General features: G+C 38.5%; 1 protein-coding gene across 1 annotated transcript; it reads right to left on the minus strand.

The window, feature by feature from the left end:
• Positions 1–144: 144 nt before the first annotated feature.
• LOC135463950 (DBH-like monooxygenase protein 1 homolog) lies at positions 145–15,258 on the minus strand. The gene is made up of 11 exons (XM_064741419.1): positions 15,061–15,258; positions 14,319–14,470; positions 12,381–12,555; positions 9,574–9,753; positions 8,334–8,436; positions 4,112–4,278; positions 3,194–3,286; positions 2,525–2,584; positions 1,609–1,736; positions 735–912; positions 145–243 (listed from the first exon to the last, which is right to left on the minus strand). Exons 1-11 carry the CDS (start codon positions 15,256–15,258, stop codon positions 145–147), a joined length of 1,533 nt encoding a protein of 510 aa, XP_064597489.1.
• Positions 15,259–17,802: the final 2,544 nt, after the last annotated feature.

Here is a 17,802-nt window from a genome sequence, read left to right on the forward strand (position 1 = left end):
TATCCAACAGAATGGAACTTTTCTTAATCGAATCCCTGTGTAAGGCTTTAATTTCCGAAATTGACGGATGATTAAATTTATTATTCACCATTTCTGAAAAACTGAAAACGGAATAATTGCATCGCAGAACACTGACCAGAAGAATTACAAATATCTGACAAGATCGGGAGGTGCAATCTGAGAACGAGTAGAACCTACGACCATCCACAGACTGCTGACAGGTCCTCCCACGTTCGGGAGGACCTGTGGGAGTCAGCATAAACACATAGATGCATAGGGTTTGTTTATGTTACCTTTGCCATCTTCCCCACATGCCAACTTTCTCCATAAGCCAAAGGAATGAACGGAATCAACGTGCATGTCATATTTGCGGAGTGATCTCCAGAGAAATTCACATAAGACAACCTAAAGCAGTGCTGTCCACTAAGTACTGCCACGAAAGCCACAAGAATAGACGGGGTGGGGTGGGGGTGAGGGTGTGGGTAGGTGACAAAAACTGCTAGGTTTAATATTAGAAGAGATGTGTGTACACTACACCGCAATAAACGTGTGCATGCAACCCAACTCAACTCAATTCAACTCGACAGTTGTACTTGTATGCCAAATAACGACTCGACTTAGCTGGGAATGGCTCTAATTGCTAGGGATACAATGGTGTTTGTGAGAGCCGCACCGGTCGGGTTGAGTTGCGCCGGGTTGTAGGAACCCCGTATAAGCCTATAAGCTTTACTTACTGAATAGGGTTCAGAACCATGCAGACAGAGAGACACGTAAGAATATGGTTCCCGCGTTTTTAGCAGTGCCTGGAACCCTTTTCTGATCGTTGTATTCGTCCAGTCTACAAGGTCATCCAAAATCACCGCCAGGCTCTGATTGACCAGCTCGGGTGGAGCAAGGACACGCCAATTTCCGCTTATCAAAAATAAAAGCATAAAAATCAATTCGACTACATATAACAATATTAAAAGCAGTTTTATGCGCTTTTTGAAATGTTAAGTTTTATGTGTTGAGGAAGCTTGAGTATATTCTGTAAATCATCGACCTTTCTCAGGTACCTGATTAACCTCGTAATTTAAACTGCACTCTGGATCAGAAAAGACGTATTCTGTTAACTTTGCTTCTTCAGAGCATTACACTTACACTCGTTTCTGCATTCTACATCACGTGCAAATCAACTGGAATCATTTTTCTGGTGTGACGTTTTTCCTTCTGCATTTATTGTGCAGCACTGAACCACACCTGCTTTTGGATTGGATTTGTAATTATTGGGTATTACAAAATTTTATTACACCACGACAATGACATGACGCCTTTGAAGACCTCTAAAGTCTGTATCGCTTACACCCGCCATGATTTGGAGGCAATGCAAACTTATATTACGCAGTATTTACGCCATGATAACTCCACACAACTGTCAGGAATGAAGGTAACTAAAGTCAGTATCGCTCACATTCTCTAGGACTTGGGGGCAATGCAAACTTACAATAAGCTGCACTTACGCCACTGTGTGTCTCCATACTTGACCAGGCACAAATCTCTCGGCAGTGTGTAGTACTGGCACGCATTAAGAGTTTGTAGCAATGCAAACTTACAATAAGCTGTACTTACGTCACAGTGACTCCGCCATATTTTGCAAGAAAAGACGGTCTTGGAACTGACTGGCATACACTCAACGGTATCTTGGGATAATACACCAGATAAGCGAGGCACATTTCGTCGGTTGTTCTCAGGCCGCCCTATTTGTACAAAAGACAAACACATTGATTGCGTCAACAACTCATGGCAATTGTTCAGTAACTTACGTCATACATGGATATATGGCAGTTCAATGGATCACTCATACGTGCGATTTACGTCATTGTATGTATATGCAAAGAGAAAAATCAATTTAAATCGCTATACATACATCGTGACTTGTTTATTTGTTTGCTTATTTGATTGGTTGTGTACACCGTACTCAAGAATATTTCACTTATGCCCTGGCGGCCAACTTTTATTGCGCGGGAAATCTACGACAATACGCAATTTATGCCATACGTACCGTGTATCACTTACTGAACATAGCGTTTCAATGCACCAGCTCAATGTGCGATTCCCTTCGTTGTACTAACTATAAGCACAGCCTGTATTGATTTAGTCGGGAAAAAGTGGGGAAAAATGGATACACAAATCGGAAAATCAGGTTAAATAGCTGCACATAAATCGTCACTTTGCAAAGTTCTTATGTCTCGGCAATACTGTGCGGTGAAGGTAGTTAATCAATAAAGAGTGAAAATTCTCGTGCCTGCACGGTATAAAGTATACAGTGTAGTCATGAAACTAGCAAAAGCTCTTAGCTTAGGGGGTCTTAACGGAACGTTTCATGCGGTTGTCATGTAGTGCTAAAACGTTTGGATGTGGCAGATTTCTGTTGAACTCCGTGCTGTAGCCTGACATTGTGGTGTACGGTGTGCTAACAAAAGTGTCGGTTAACGATTCCACAGTATATGTACTGGAATTACGAGTTAACGTTTCAGATACTCACCAGGGTAACTTTGCTCCTCTTCTCTGTGTTGTAGAAACACTCAGTCACAATGTGATCACCCTTCAAATATTCATAATAAGATAAAGCCTCTATCTCAATGACACATGCTACAAAAGTGTTGAACAAATGAATCGGAAACGGACTTCATACGTCAGTCTTCTGACGAGCCTGTACATATATGATTTTGGAAAAAATACATAAAACACAAATGAAACATGATTGATGTTTTATTGACGCACTTGAGAACACTGATACTTATCAGAAGTTTTGCCAGTTCTTTTGTTTCTGTCACTGTCAACTGGCTGACCTATTCCAGTCAAGCATGATGAATTATTAAACCAATAAAGGGAACATTTGATCAATTAGTCATTTTCGAATCTGCCATTAGCAATACTTATGGATACAGTATAACATAATATTTCGAAAACGACTGCCGTGTTAAGATTAAGGAGGATTCTTGATAACAATGGGATATGGGATAAAATCATTTTCCATCATTACCCATTCTAAGAAACCATCAACGTGAATACACATTGTTTTGTAAATAGGCATTACATAGCTAATGGAGTAGTAACGCAAACACTATAAATATGGACCCTATTGTCTCAAATCAAAATCATGTTGAAACTCGGGTAAGTGAGATAATGTTAATTGCTAATTTTTACTCACAGGGCGGATTGTGACTTCTCTCTTCCTCATTCGGAGATCCTGTAAGTTGAAGTCGTAGTTCATGTCCTCGGCAATTGGGTTGAGTTCCACGCCCTGCCGGAAGTGACGCACACGTACTGCTCGTCCAGCCAAATGGGTGTGCAGTAAGGCGCCAACAATTTTGATTTCATTGACTTTCCCCGCCGCCATAGACTAATACAAAAAATATTGGTGTATTGCTTTTGCCCCCCCCCCCCCCACCCGCAAAAAAAAAAAAAACAAACAAAAAAAATATATATATTCTTTTAGGTTTAAGACAAATGTTCTAATTTTATTACAGCTACTGTTGAATGTTACTTTAAACAGCAACGTCAGACTTTATGGTCTTATTATATAAGTATGTATACTACTTTGCCGATGAAATATATTTTGTTTTGCTAAATTTAAACACCAATTCATCAGAATTAAAACTTTTTAAGTTAGTCCAGTGAAAACTCCTGAAACATGTACAAATAGCACTTGTTTATGTATAGTTTTGTTCAGATTCACAATTATGTTGTTGTTGTTGTCTGAGTGCAAATATATAAAAGAATAGTGTATGTAAAACTATAGTTTTCATTTGAATCTCATCTGAATAAGTCTATAAATGTCTACCTTAATTATTTATTTATTTGATTAGTGTTTTACGCCATACTCAAGAATATTCCACTTATATGATGGCGGCAAGCATTATGGTGGGAGGAAACCGTGCAGAGCCCGGGAGAAATCCACGACCATTCTCATGTCACTGCCAGACCTTATCACGTACGGCCAGAGAGGAAGCCAGAATGAGCTGGACTTGAACTCACAGCAGCCGCATTGATGGGATGCTCTTGGGTCATTACACTGCCCTATCGTGCTAACTAACTGAGACAAGGACGCTCTTAAATGGCTACAAACCTCTTCGTAACATTCCGAAAGACAGTGTGTGACTGTAAGAAAGTTCGGCTCGTAAGGGGGGATAATCTGGGTAGGACCTGGATTTGTTCCGGTGGACAAGATGCCTGCGTCATACTGCCTCAGTTCCTGTGTAAAGATAATTCTCAGTCCAGACGAGTCTACGATTCCTGTAAATCAAATGTGTAAATATTTCTTCACCCTTACAATCCTCATCTTTATATGCCATATAAATGTTCCTGATAACTATACCAATTACTATTCAGCGATGCTACCTGTACACGTGGTCACTCATGTTACACTGTTTAATACGCCAGATAATTAACTTAGCACCACATTTACTTACAAATACATGTCTATATCTTATATTAATTATCTATATAGATTAGAAATTAATCAACTCGTGAAATTAGGTCCAGTAAATACTTATAAACTAAAGATATTCCCTACCATGGTTGGTGGAGTTTCCGAGCATGTGCTTCCTTTATACCTATCCGTATATATATTATGGGTGACTTAAATCAGTATAGGGTGGCAAATGGGGCTTGGAATAATTTTTTATACCATAAATAAAATCGAATGTTAAGTTACTGAAGTTTTACGAACAACTTTGCTGTGCAATTATAGCACAGAGTTCATGTCTTGGTCTTTGTATTATTTCTATTTTTTCTATGCTCTGTAATCAACAATTATCAAGCATAATTTAAATTTGTCACTTTATTTCTCGTAGCTTACTTGCTCAAAGTAAGTTCAACCTCTCCTCTTATTCTAAACTGGATGAGGCCTACACCTTGTTATGTAACCGATATAATTATGATATTTTATGCGTCTCAGAAACCTAGTTTGATTCTGATATACCAGATGAAATAGTGAACCTAAATGGATACTGTATAGAACGAATAGAGACCGTTGTGTGGGTGGAGTAGAGATATATTATAAGTCATTAAATAGTGTTATGCGTAGACGGGATTTAGAAAATGACAATGAAATGATATGGGTTTCAATCAAACAGTCTAATAAACATATACTGTGTTCTGTTGGCTATCGTCCCTCGAACCAGTCTTCACAAACACACGATTAGTTTCCAGTTAACTTAGATAACATCCTCAACTCAGCTCTGGCAGAAAATCCAGAACCCTTGATATTTATGAGGGATTTTAATGACAGGTGTGTTGATTGGTCCAAATACCACGATAAGAGTTAACTAAAAATGAAGTTGTTTGATATATTTACAAGTAAAAGTTTATTTTAGTTAATTAATGAGCCCACAAGATATAGCACTGGATCTTCATGTATTTTAGATTTAATCATACCAGATAGTATCGATTATGTAACTGAATATGGAGTAGCTTCGCCAATGGTCACTCTTGTCCATTGTTCTGTATATTATACCTTAAATATTCTGGTAAATGATAAACAAAAAGCACACAAAGGACACATATGGGACTTTAAATGTGCTGACTTAATACAGCTTCGCTAAAGTATCTCTACTACTCCCTGGGAAGCCGTGATACTGAAAAAGCTAATGAGTTCGTTAGATTTTTTGTAAGCCATTCAACTCTTCCGTCAGTAATACCAGTTTTACCTTTATTGACCTATTATACTGCTGCACGCCTTAATTGTATACACACAGGTGAAATGGAAGTAGCTGATTTATTGTCCAAACTAAACATTAGGAAAGCTTCTGGTGTTGATGGAATTAGTAATTTCATGCTCAAAAAAAAAACAACAAAAAAACAAAAAAACAAACAAAAACAGAAACCAAAAAAAAAAAAAAAAAACAGCGGTAAATATAGAACCTTACCTCACTAAACTATTTAATTTCTCACTTCACTCAGAAGTCTTTCCGTCAGCTTGGAAACTATCTAGAGCATTCCCTGTCTTTAAGGGAGATAGACATGATAAATCAAGTTAACAGACGAGTTTTTCTACAGCCCTGTCCCTCTCTTAAGTGCTAGAAAAAGTAGTATATAAGCACTTGTATGAATATTGTATCAACCATTACCTTCTAACATCGAAAAATTCTGGATTTAAACATGGCGACTCAACCATATGTCAGTTAACTAAAATTGTACACGTTGTATACGGATAATGGTAATGATACGTGCTTAGTTTGCCTAGATGTAAGCAAGGCTTTTGATAAAGTCTGGCATGAGGGTCTTTTGTTTAAATCGAGATAGTTGGATGTTTGGGACACATTGCCTACATAGATTAAGAATTATTTACCTTATAGAAAAATTAAAATTTGTTTAAACGGATTATGTTCAGACATATATTCTATTTCAAGTGGAGTTCCACAAGACTCCGTTCTACGACCGCTTCTTTTCCTAAGTTTTATAAATGACATAAATGTGAACATTGAATGTATATCAATATTTTTGCTGATGATACATCTTTGTCCGAAGAGATGACTGAGTTATTACATCTGAAAAAAAAATAAATCGAGATCTAGGTCGCTTGTCTCAATGAGCCAAACAGTGGTTAATAACATTCAATGCACAGAAAACTGTATAATTATTTGTTTCCTTAAAAAAGAACCCGATGTACCCAAAATTCTATTAAGATGGTACTGAAGTGAAGAGCTTTTAGTACCACAAACACCTTGGTATCATTCTACAGCACGATGGTAAATGAGACGAACATATAAGATCACTCGTAAATAAATGTAATAAGAAATTAGGTATTACCACATAGAGTGAAGAGAATATTAACAAGTAAGTGTTTAATGACTTTATACAATAGCCTCATTAGATCTACAATAGAGTATGGCGAAATATTATATGATAACTGTGGTATTGCGCTTTCCCAAAAACTGGAAAATGTTCAACGCCGAGCAGTTTTGCTCTGTACAAGTGGAATGCGTCGTACATCAGATAAAGCTCTGCTGAGTGAACTTAATTGGACACCAATATATATGATGGTCGTAGACAAAATAGGATTCTGCTATTTTGTAAAATTGTAAATCGACTTTCCCCGCCTAAATGATGGCTAAATGATTTTTCTTACTGCAAACTAAGTTTTGTCCCATTGATACCATGAGGCCTGGAGGCTCGATTCTACTACTTTTTCAGAATGGTCACAATGTATATTTAGTAAAATTACCATCATTTACACTTGCTGATCCGGCTTTAGCTGTCATTTGTCACTATTTCTATCTGCAAAAATTACCATCATTTACACTTGCTAACCTGGCTTTAGCCGTCATTTGTCACTATGTCTATCTGCAAAAATTACCATCATTTACACTTGCTAACCTGGCTTTAGCCGTCATTTGTCACTATGTCTATCTGCAAAAATTACCATCATTTACACTTGCTGATCCGTCTTTAGCCGTCATTTGTCACTATTTCTATCTGCCAAAATTACCATCATTTACACTTGCTAACCAGGCTTTAGCCGTCATTTGTCTCTATGTCTATCTGCAAAAATTACCATCATTTACACTTGCTAACCTTGCTTTAGCCGTCATTTGTCACTATGTCTATCTGCAAAAATTACCATCATTTACACTTGCTAACCTGGTTTTAGCCGTCATTTGTCACATTGTATATCTGCCAAAATTACCATCATTTACACTTGCTGATCCGTCTTTAGCCGTCATTTGTCACTATGTCTATCTGCCAAAATTACCATCATTTACACTTGCTAACCTGGCTTTAGCCGTGAATTGTCATACTGTATATCTGCCAAAATTACCATCATTTACACTTGCTTACCTGGCTTTAGCCGTGAATTGTCATAATGTATATCTGCCCAAATTGCCATCAGCCGCAAATTGCCACAGTGTATATTCCGTAAAACTACCATCATTTACACTTGACTTACCAGGCTTTAGCTCTGAACTGTCACCATGTATATCCGGTTAAGTTACCATCATTTACACTTGACTTACCAGACTTTAGGCGCGAACTATCACAGTCTATATCCGGTGAGGTTAACATTTTTTATACTTGCTTATCAGATTTTAGACGTGAACTGTTACAATGTACATCCGGTGAAGTTACCAAAATTTACATTTGACTTATCAGATTTTAAGCGTGAACTGTCACAGTGTATATGTGGTAAAGTTACCATCATTTACACTTGACTTATCAGACTTTAGGCGCGAACTGTCACAGTGTATATCCGGTAAAGTTACCATCAGTTATACCTCTTTACCGGATTTTAGACGTGGACTGTCACAATGTATATCCGGTAAAGTTACCATCATTTACACTTGGCTTACCTGACTTTAGCTGCGGATTGTCATAATGAATCTCCATAAGTAGAAGAGTTGGGTCTTCGTCTGTACCAAAGGGCATTCCCGTGTGATCCGGCAGGTATGTACTCTGTAACATCAACAGGTAATAAGGGAAGCGTTGTAACAGGTGCAGACAAGCGGTTACACGTAAGTGATCCTTGGAGAACGACGGGAATTCCCTCGTACATCTACTTTATTGGATATGCCACAACACACAACAACCTCTTAAATGCAAAATTATTCAAAATGTTTCAAATGTAGGGCTTTAATACAGCATGTACAATATTTTATGGATATCAGACACTTTTTTGGAAAATATCAGCACCATAGGTGTAAAATTTTAGCACCATAAGTGTAACATTTCAGAAAGATAAGTGTAAAATTTTAGAAACATAAATGCATTAGTGTTATAACAGCAACACGTGTGAGAACGTGATGGCATTCAGGAGACTTGAGGCCACTCTGACTGACATTTAAACTTTTATGAATGCAAGTTAACATTTGATGCTGTTTTAATACTATCATAATGAAACTTTTATGAACGTCTGATAACTATTGAACGATGTTTGGAAAACAGCATTGCTTATGTTTGAAGCCTGACAGAGGATAACGAATTTAAGTGGGATGTTTTAGACGCTAATGAACTCTCTTAGTCATGCCTTTCTAACGCCAAGGTTATTACATTCAGCACATCTACATACATATGAATGCCAGATTCATTACATTAAGTTAAACGTGACGGAGACCTCCGTGGCTCAGCTTTTTAGCGCCATAGCGCAGCGTGATAACCCAGCAGTCTCTCACCAATGCGGTCGCTGTGAGCTCAAGTCCAGCTCATTCTGGCTCCCTCTCCCGCCGTGCGTGGGAAGGTCTGCCAGCAACTTGCGAATGGTCTTGGGTTTCCCCCGGGCTCTGCCCGGTTTCCATCCACCATAATGCTGGCCGCCGTCGTATAAGTGAAATACTCTTGAGTACGGCGTAAAACACCAATCCAAAAAAAAAAAAAATAAGTAAATCCATGCATGACGAGTTAACCACCAGTCCCTTGAATACTCTCACCACAAGAGTATTAAAACCACAGTTTAATGTTGAATAGTTAGACTTAACACAAGAAAACATGAGCATTTCATCCAAAAAAGTTGAAAATAACGACACAACATCTCAGCTTCAATAAAGGTCGGACAACTTCATCAATATTACAAAACACAGTGAAAAAAAGTCTTACCCCTCCACCAATAGCCCAGCCGAAGTAGAGGGCGTTGCAGTTCCACCAGTCGAGCGGCATATTCCTGTGCTGACACTGGTGTTGTACGTTGAAGCTGGAGTCGCTCACGTTGTTCAAGCAGCCATAGATCAATATGTGATGCACGTGCATTTCGTGGCCATCTTGAATAATTGGATCTATCTGCGTAAAAAAGAAAACTACTATTTAACATTTTGCTTTTATTTTACCTGGTAAGAATATCTAGTCTTGTCAATATACGGGATACGCTGATAGGATAACACTGGATGAAATAGAGCATCTCGTTATCAATTAAACCTAAAATTAATTTAATTGATTAATGTTTTACGCCGGTGGTCAGCTTCACAGGTAGGGACACCGAATTAAACCATTGTGGCCGAGTGGCGTGGGTGCCAAAAGTCGTTGGTTTACTCTGAGCACTCCAGTGTCAACCATAATAGATAGATACTGCCAGTCATCGCATCAGTAAAAAATCCTCAAGTAATGCATTAGACTACAACACACATAAATTAAACAGCATGTCGTTCTGAGCCACGGGCCTGGCTAAGGTAAGTCGGCTGTATGTGTGTACACGAATTGTCCTGTATTCAGTATGGTGACTTTTAAAATGTTTCATCTATTTGTTTATTTATTTATTTGATTAGCGTTTTACGTCGTACTCAGGCATATTTCACTTATACGACGGCGGCCAAAATTATGGTGGAAGGAAACCGGGGACTTAAAGTGTGGACACAGTATTACTGTATACAAGCTCAATCTTAGGAATATCTGTCTTTCTCTTCAATTTTTCGAGGGGCCTTCGACTTCTTCGCTGTCCATGCCACACGTGCACGAGGGCAGGTATAGACTATTTCGTGTTCAAAAAGTTAAAAAAATATGTAACAGAGCAGTATTTCATACTGGCTTTTTCAAACCCCAAAGTCTCCAATATTCACCCCGATCAAATGATGTTTTCTGCTGAACTTTGGTGGGCGAAATGACCGACATGAGTAATAGGTGTCTGTGGATGGTATCTCAACCTGTAAAGATACGGGAAAAAATGAGACATTCTTGAGGTATTTTCTCATTTAGCAATAACAAATGAGCAAGGAAGTACAAGTAAGCAACAATATAATGATTCCGTCCATTTTTTTTTCGTTAAATTCAAAGATACTAATCTCACAGAGGACATGTATTAAAAGTCTTATTGTTAAAGCATGACAAAGGAAGACAGGAAACAAGAGAAGCAGGAAAAGAGAAGAAGAAATGCTGCACTACCCAGCCCTGCGTGTTCCATACAGCTTTAGATGGCCAATTTAGAAAAAGCGTTCTCAGTTTAACTATTTATCTCATTGGTGTTTTACACCGTACTAAACAATATTATACTTATGGGACGGCGGCCAGCATTATGGGGAGAGGGAGCCGGAGAAGACAAGTTAGCCGCAGGTTGCCTGCAGACCTTCCCACATACGACAGCCTAGGCCTAGCTGGATTTGAATTAATACAGACCGCATTGACAAGAGGCCCCTGGGTCACTGTTCTTCCCCGGCTAGCTAATAAAGGTCACTATCTTTCACAGGTCGTTAGGGAGTTATTTATTTTTTTGATTGATGTTTTACGCCATGCTCACAAATATTTCACCTACACGATGGCGGACAGCATTATGATCGCAGGAAACCGGGTAGAGTTCGTGGGGCATCCGCAGGTTGCTGCAGACCTTCCCATGTATGACCAGAGAGGAAGCCAGCTTAAAGCCAGACATGAACTTACAACAATATCATTGGTGGGAGCCGTTGCGCCGCGCTGGCGTGCTAAACCCTTCGGCGACGGATGCCCCTTATGCGGCTCGAGCTGATAAATATTTACAGTCTGCATAGATTTGAAAACGTGTTAAAAATTGTCACGTCATGCTCGTCTCTCTGTGTGAATGTATGAATGCTGTGTAGCTACTATCTACTTAGATTTATTGGTTGAGTCGTCTACTCCTTTGGTTAACCACGCTTCGTTGAGCGAGACTATCCCTAAGGCTATCGCATTTAATTTTCATAATTACTCATTTGCCCTTAAAACAAATACACAGCCAAGCATAGCGATAACAGAGTGTCAAACGACAAATATTGTGCTATATGCTTGTTACCTTACTTATTTGCTGCCCTGTTTACTGGCTTTTAATGTTTGTGTGTCAGCTAGGTTGCATGTGTCTTTACGTGTTTCTTGGAGTGTTTGTTCGTTTGCTTGTTGATGTGTATATTTGTTCACTTAATTGTTTGTTCTCATGTTTGTGTGCTTGTTCACTGATATGTTTCCTTAAATGTTTGTTTGATTGTTCACTTAATGTTTACGTGATTTTTCAGTTCTGTGTTAGTTTAAATCTTTGTTTGATTAGTCACTTATTTGTTTGTTTTCATGTTCGTTTGATTTGTCACTTACTCGCTTGCTTTAATGTTTGTTTGATTTGTCACTTACTCGCTTGTTTTAATGTTTGTTCGATTATTCACGCATTAATTTGTTTTAATGTTCCTTGGATTGTTCATTATCTGTTTGCTTTACTTGTTTACTACCTTAGCGCTTGTTTAATTATTCTCTTATTGAGTAATTAAGTGAAAAAATCTTAAGTAAGTAAGTAAAACACCAATCCAGATAATAAATCAATGAATAGAACGCCTCTGTGTTCCTAAATTTAAGAGACATTAAATATCATGCTTTTATTCTATATCATATTAGGCAGAATAAAAGTTAAACATGTTTATCGATGAATAAAACCAGCTTAGAGAGCGACGCATGCGGTTTAAAGATAATACTAGTTTTACCTTGTCACTGGTAAGATCCATTGTGGTTGTTGTAGAGGATTTCGGAGGTAAAGCTACGAAAGAGTTTAACAGAAAGATGCTCCTACTTCCCCTGTGTATCCCATGATACATTGCGTGTCCGTCGGCATCAGGGTCTTTGTCGCGGTAAGGACCATATAAGGCGGATTGTGTCAGCCTGTGGGTGGAAGATGGCAAGACAATTGTCAATAATACGTTTACGCTTCACGTACACGGTACAACGGGAGAGCCGGATTTGAACCCACACCGAGACTCCTATGCCACTGTGCTGTTTGTTGAATCTACAAATTCTCTTACAAAGCTTAATTTATTTATTTATTTATTTGATTGGTGTTTTACCCCCTACTCAAGAATATTTCACTTACACGACGGCGGCCAGCATTATGGTGGGAGGAAACCGGGCAGAGCCCGGGGGAAATCTTCCCACGTACAGCTGGAGAGGAAGCCAGCAAAAGCTGGACTTGAACTCACAGCGACCGCACTGCTGAGAGGCTTCCAAGCTTAATAGTACATCGACCAGGATATGTGGTACACGATAAGCATACATGACAAGCATACATGATACATGATAAGTATACAGAATACATTATGAGCATACTTAATACACGATAACCATACATGACGTGAAACATGATAAGCATACTTGAGAAATGATAAGCATACTTGATACATGGTAAGCATACTTGATACATGGTAAGCATACTTGATAAGCATACACGTGTATCCTCACAAATTGTATGCGACCTAATAGTTACAGCATCCGCCTAGAAGTCAGGAGACTCCGAGGCCAAACCTAGGCCAGGTACTTGCTGCTGCCTTACTTGCCGCTCAGCACTGAGAGGTTAGAGCAAGGAAACAGGGCTGGTTGGCCCAGTGTCAGTATATTGTGATTGGTTGGGGTGTCATGTCTGGTGTCTTCTGGTGACCAGCCCCAAACATACAACATAGAATGTTTGTACTGCATGACAGAGTAATTTTTTTCCAAAAAGCGATGTAAAGCGTTGTCAAAAGGAAATGGAACTTCAAACTGGCCGATTTTTTCAATACTGCATGAGACGGCCTAAAATTACTTTCTGAAAGGACTGTTATGTTATAAATAATAGGAGCTCTTAATTTTCTCTTGGTCATGAATATCGTCCAACTACATCACTACACTTAGTAAGTAGGATACTTTAACAAATGAAGGGATATATAAGGTACTGTTGTGCTACTATATTATATTGGACTTGGGAACAGTTTTTTCTTCAGCTGGGTATTTCTATATCTACATAGGCTAATGTAGGTTAAACATTGAACGTGCATTTAATGACACACATATGGACCAGAGCATTGACCATTTCGTTGAACTCGTGAGTAATTAAACCGCTATGTTGGGCACACATTCACTGTGTGGTTGTTTTTCACATCCCTACTGGTATGTATTTATGTTTTGTCATCATTAGGTTGATCTCATCTGAAAATATTGTCTCCAGGCTATAGAATAAGCCATGATCATTCCGCCATGAAAATCTATAAATACACACGGGTAAAAACTAATTCGTTTAATTTCACTCTAGGTCAGATTAAATAGGCTTAAGTTAAACTCACAAAAAGAAGTTTTTGGAACAGATGCAGAAAAATACCAGTTCGTATCGGTACAAAAGCGTGTCAAAAACGATTTCTCCCATGAATCATAACATCAGTTTTAACAAGCAATGTCCCAAAAGACATGTATTTCTACTTTTTGTTTCCAAGTTTTTTACTACCCTCTTTTATTTCCGATTTATTTCGTCTGTGGTTACGGTGAACGGTGATTATTTTATTTAGTATGTTTATTAGTATAGGTACTAGTAAGACACAAAGGTACTGCACGAATCGACGAATCCCTTATAAGAGAACCCGTTAAACCGCTTGGCCAGCAATAACGGCCTTTTGTCATACGTAACCGTTATAATATTATCTTCCTCATCGCAGATCTCCAGATCACGTTGGAACTTGACGACCGTATGAGTGTCATTCTGGAAACCACTGATAACTTGATAATTCTGAATGGAGTCTACTCTCGGTTCAGCCTCGGCGACAGCATGGCGGTCCTGTGACATAGAAATACAGGTTATCAGCTGGCTTTTTTATTTTTTTTATTCATTGATTGGTTGTTTTTTTGGTTATTCTTGGCTTACGGTCATAATGAAGAACTGCTCACTCATGCGATGGCGATCAGATTTATATGTGCAGGAAACCGGAATGCACGGATTAAACCACCCACCTTGTGGTAAGCTACTAGCGAACTTTCCCACTTGTGACATGAAGTTCACGTCGATCTTAAGGGAAGGTTAGACTGCGCAAGCGGTCACAAGAGCGTCTTCGACAGTTTATTGCCATCGTGGTCGCCTATAAACTACTAGAGCTGAGAATATTATAAATATTTGAATAACGAGATGAATTGATGAATCTGCAGTCACGTGCAGCGTTAGTCAGTAAAAAGCAAGTTATTATATGTTTTTGTTAAAAAAATAGTTCACCAACTGGTGGTTTTGGAGTAAAAATTAAACTCAGCATTAAAGAATTCAGCAGCAATGAGAAACATTTTCTCATATACATGCACATGCAAAAAACAATATTGTGTGAAGACCACTTGAATTTAATAGTTCGCTTTGACGAAGGTAAAACAATCGAAACTCACAGAGATATTAGCGATCCCGGTGGCATCGTCTACCCAAACTAGAACAATATCAGATCCTGGCATCCCACCATTCGGGGAAATCCCTAATCCTATGTACCCCAAAGTTTTCACCTGCACTTCAAAGGTTACGTCGGTGTCGGTAAAGTTCCAACTAAGGTGGTACTTCCCTTCCGGGTCTAAGATTATGGAATGTAGCATGCAGGAGCACTGTGTAATGATTATTAAAACTGATGCTACAACCCGGAAAAACCGGGATATATCCGTCGTGTTCGCCATTAGCGTTACCCGGGCAGCTATATAGTTGACTAAAGTGATGAAGGAATTAATTGGAGCTATTTATCTTCTAAGCTGCACGTGATTCTAACCACGTGATTAGAATGTGGTCATAATCTGGCCTGGGGGTAGTGATGGGAAATGTTATTTATAAAAAAGGCCTCCAGGCACAACGCTTGATCATTCATATTATCAAGCCAAGAGGAGAAGTATGTGATTAGTGTCTTGGTTAATCACAGGCATAACCGGCGGTTGTAATTGGTACACGTGACTCATCAATTGAAGTTAACAGTCATTGTATATTTTGGTCAATGGAAAAGTCATTAAATCTGCCCAAGGTCTGGCCAAAAGAGAGAAAACCTACTCACCACAATATAAACAATACACCACCTTGAACTAGACATAGGTAAAATATTCAGTTGACTTCAAATAAGCCTACCCCCAAGTTAATTTCAGGTGGAAAGGCTGAGGAAACACCTTTTAAGGCAGAAGTTGTATTTCTATATTTCTATGTATGTGAACGTAAACTGAAATGTGCCTAGTACTACTTACCTCTACAAAACATGGGCGAATAATTCGATAGCAGTTCCGTAAATATAAAAGTGCTAGTGACTTCCCCTGAATTTTACAACACACCACCTTTAAAGAGTTTAATGCCAAGAAGGTATTCCCATCATGATGTCATTGTTGACATTAGCATATATGCAAAGTATGATTTAAAGTCTTTAATACTTTTTTTATTTATTTCATTGGCGTTTTACGCCGTACTCAAGAATATTTCACTTATACGACGGCGGCCAGCATTATTGTGGGAGGAAAACTGGCAAAACCAGGCGGAAACCCACAACCATCTGCACGTCGCTGCAAGACCTTCCCACGCACGACCAGAGAGAAACCCAGCATAAGCTGGACTTGAACTCACAGCGACCGCATTGGTGAGAGGCTCCTGGGTCATTACGCTGCGCTAGTGCGCTAACCAAATGAGACCGGAGCCCGCCCCTCCCCCTCCCTTTTTTTTTTCTTAACTTTCTAGACCTATTAGGTGTTATATTAGAAAATGTTATTGCTATGTCAACAATTTGAACTTCTTGAGCCGTAAATACATAATTTGAGTTTTGAAATCGGTTAAATGAGACAACTCCCGTGTGAGAGTTAATAAATCCCAAGCGTATTTTGATCTGGTAGACTGAGGTAAAGTCAGAGGAATGAACGTGAATGAACTTTCAGTTTTTCTATAGCTTATTGCAGCAACTAGCACTTTCACTGTCACCTGTGGCGTTGTGCCAATGAAGTGAAAGAATTATTTACGTGGAGCATTGGTAATCACTGCCATAAAGTTAAAAGAAATTCACAACCAAGATGATAACCCAAAAGTCATAAAACCCAAAGGGCTACTCAAACATAACAATGATGTAAAAGCTTTACTTCAATGTTGCTAAAGCTCTAAAAACTTTTCCGGTATGTTCAGAATTTTCCAACCACACTGGGCGCCAAAAGATCTAAAACAACACCACTGAGTCGTCTGAACTTAACAGTGTTCGGGCACTGATTGGATAACACTACCACACAGACATTATAGATTGTTGATACATTACTGACCGGATAATACTACCATATAGACATTATAGATTGTTGATACGTTACTGACAGGATAATACTACCACATAGACATTATAGTGTGTTGATACATTACTGACTGGATAATACTACCATATAGACATTATAGATTGTTGATACATTACTGACAGGATAATACTACCACATAGACATTATAGTGTGTTGATACATTACTGACTGGATAATACTACCGCATAGACATTATAGATTGTTGATACATTACTGACCGGATAATACTACCATACAGACATTATAGGTTGTTGATACGTTACTGACTGGATAATACTACCGCATAGACATTATAGATTGTTGATACGTTACTGACTGGATAACACAACCACACAGACATTATAGATTGTTGATACATTACTGACCGGATAATATTACCATATAAACATTATAGATTGTTGATACACTACTGACTGGATAATACTACCGCATAGACATTATAGATTGTTGATACATTACTGACTGGATAATACTACCGCATAGACATTATAGTCTGCTGATACATTACTGACTGGATAATACAACCACAAATACAGTGTAGGTTGTTGATACATTACTGACTGGATAATACAACCACAAATACATTGTAGGTTGTTGATACATTACTGACCGGATAATACAACCACAAATACATTGTAGGTTGTTGATACATTACTGACTGGATAACACTACCACAAATACAGTGTAGGTTGTTGATACATTACTGACTGGATAACACTACCACAAATACAGTGTAGGTTGTTGATACATTACTGACTGGATAACACTACCACATAGACAATATAGTCTGTTGATACATTACTGACTGGATAATACAACCACAAATACATTGTAGGTTGTTGA

The sequence above is a fragment of the Liolophura sinensis genome, chromosome 3 (assembly GCF_032854445.1).
Source record: "Liolophura sinensis isolate JHLJ2023 chromosome 3, CUHK_Ljap_v2, whole genome shotgun sequence".
In the NCBI taxonomy this organism is placed as follows: Eukaryota; Metazoa; Mollusca; class Polyplacophora; order Chitonida; family Chitonidae; genus Liolophura; species Liolophura sinensis.

What these genes read in the sequence shown, in the direction of transcription:
- LOC135463950 (XM_064741419.1), bottom strand. Translation starts at nt 15,258, where the DNA reads ATGCTACATTCCATAATCTTAGACCCGGAAGGGAAGTACCACCTTAGT. An exon ending in GATAATATTATAACGGTTAC is followed by an intron (nt 12,556 to 14,318) that starts GTATGACAAAAG and finishes TTCCACCCACAG; the next exon opens with GCTGACACAATCCGCCTTAT. An exon ending in CAATCCGCAGCTAAAGTCAG is followed by an intron (nt 4,279 to 8,333) that starts GTAAGCCAAGTG and finishes TTTGATTTACAG; the next exon opens with GAATCGTAGACTCGTCTGGA.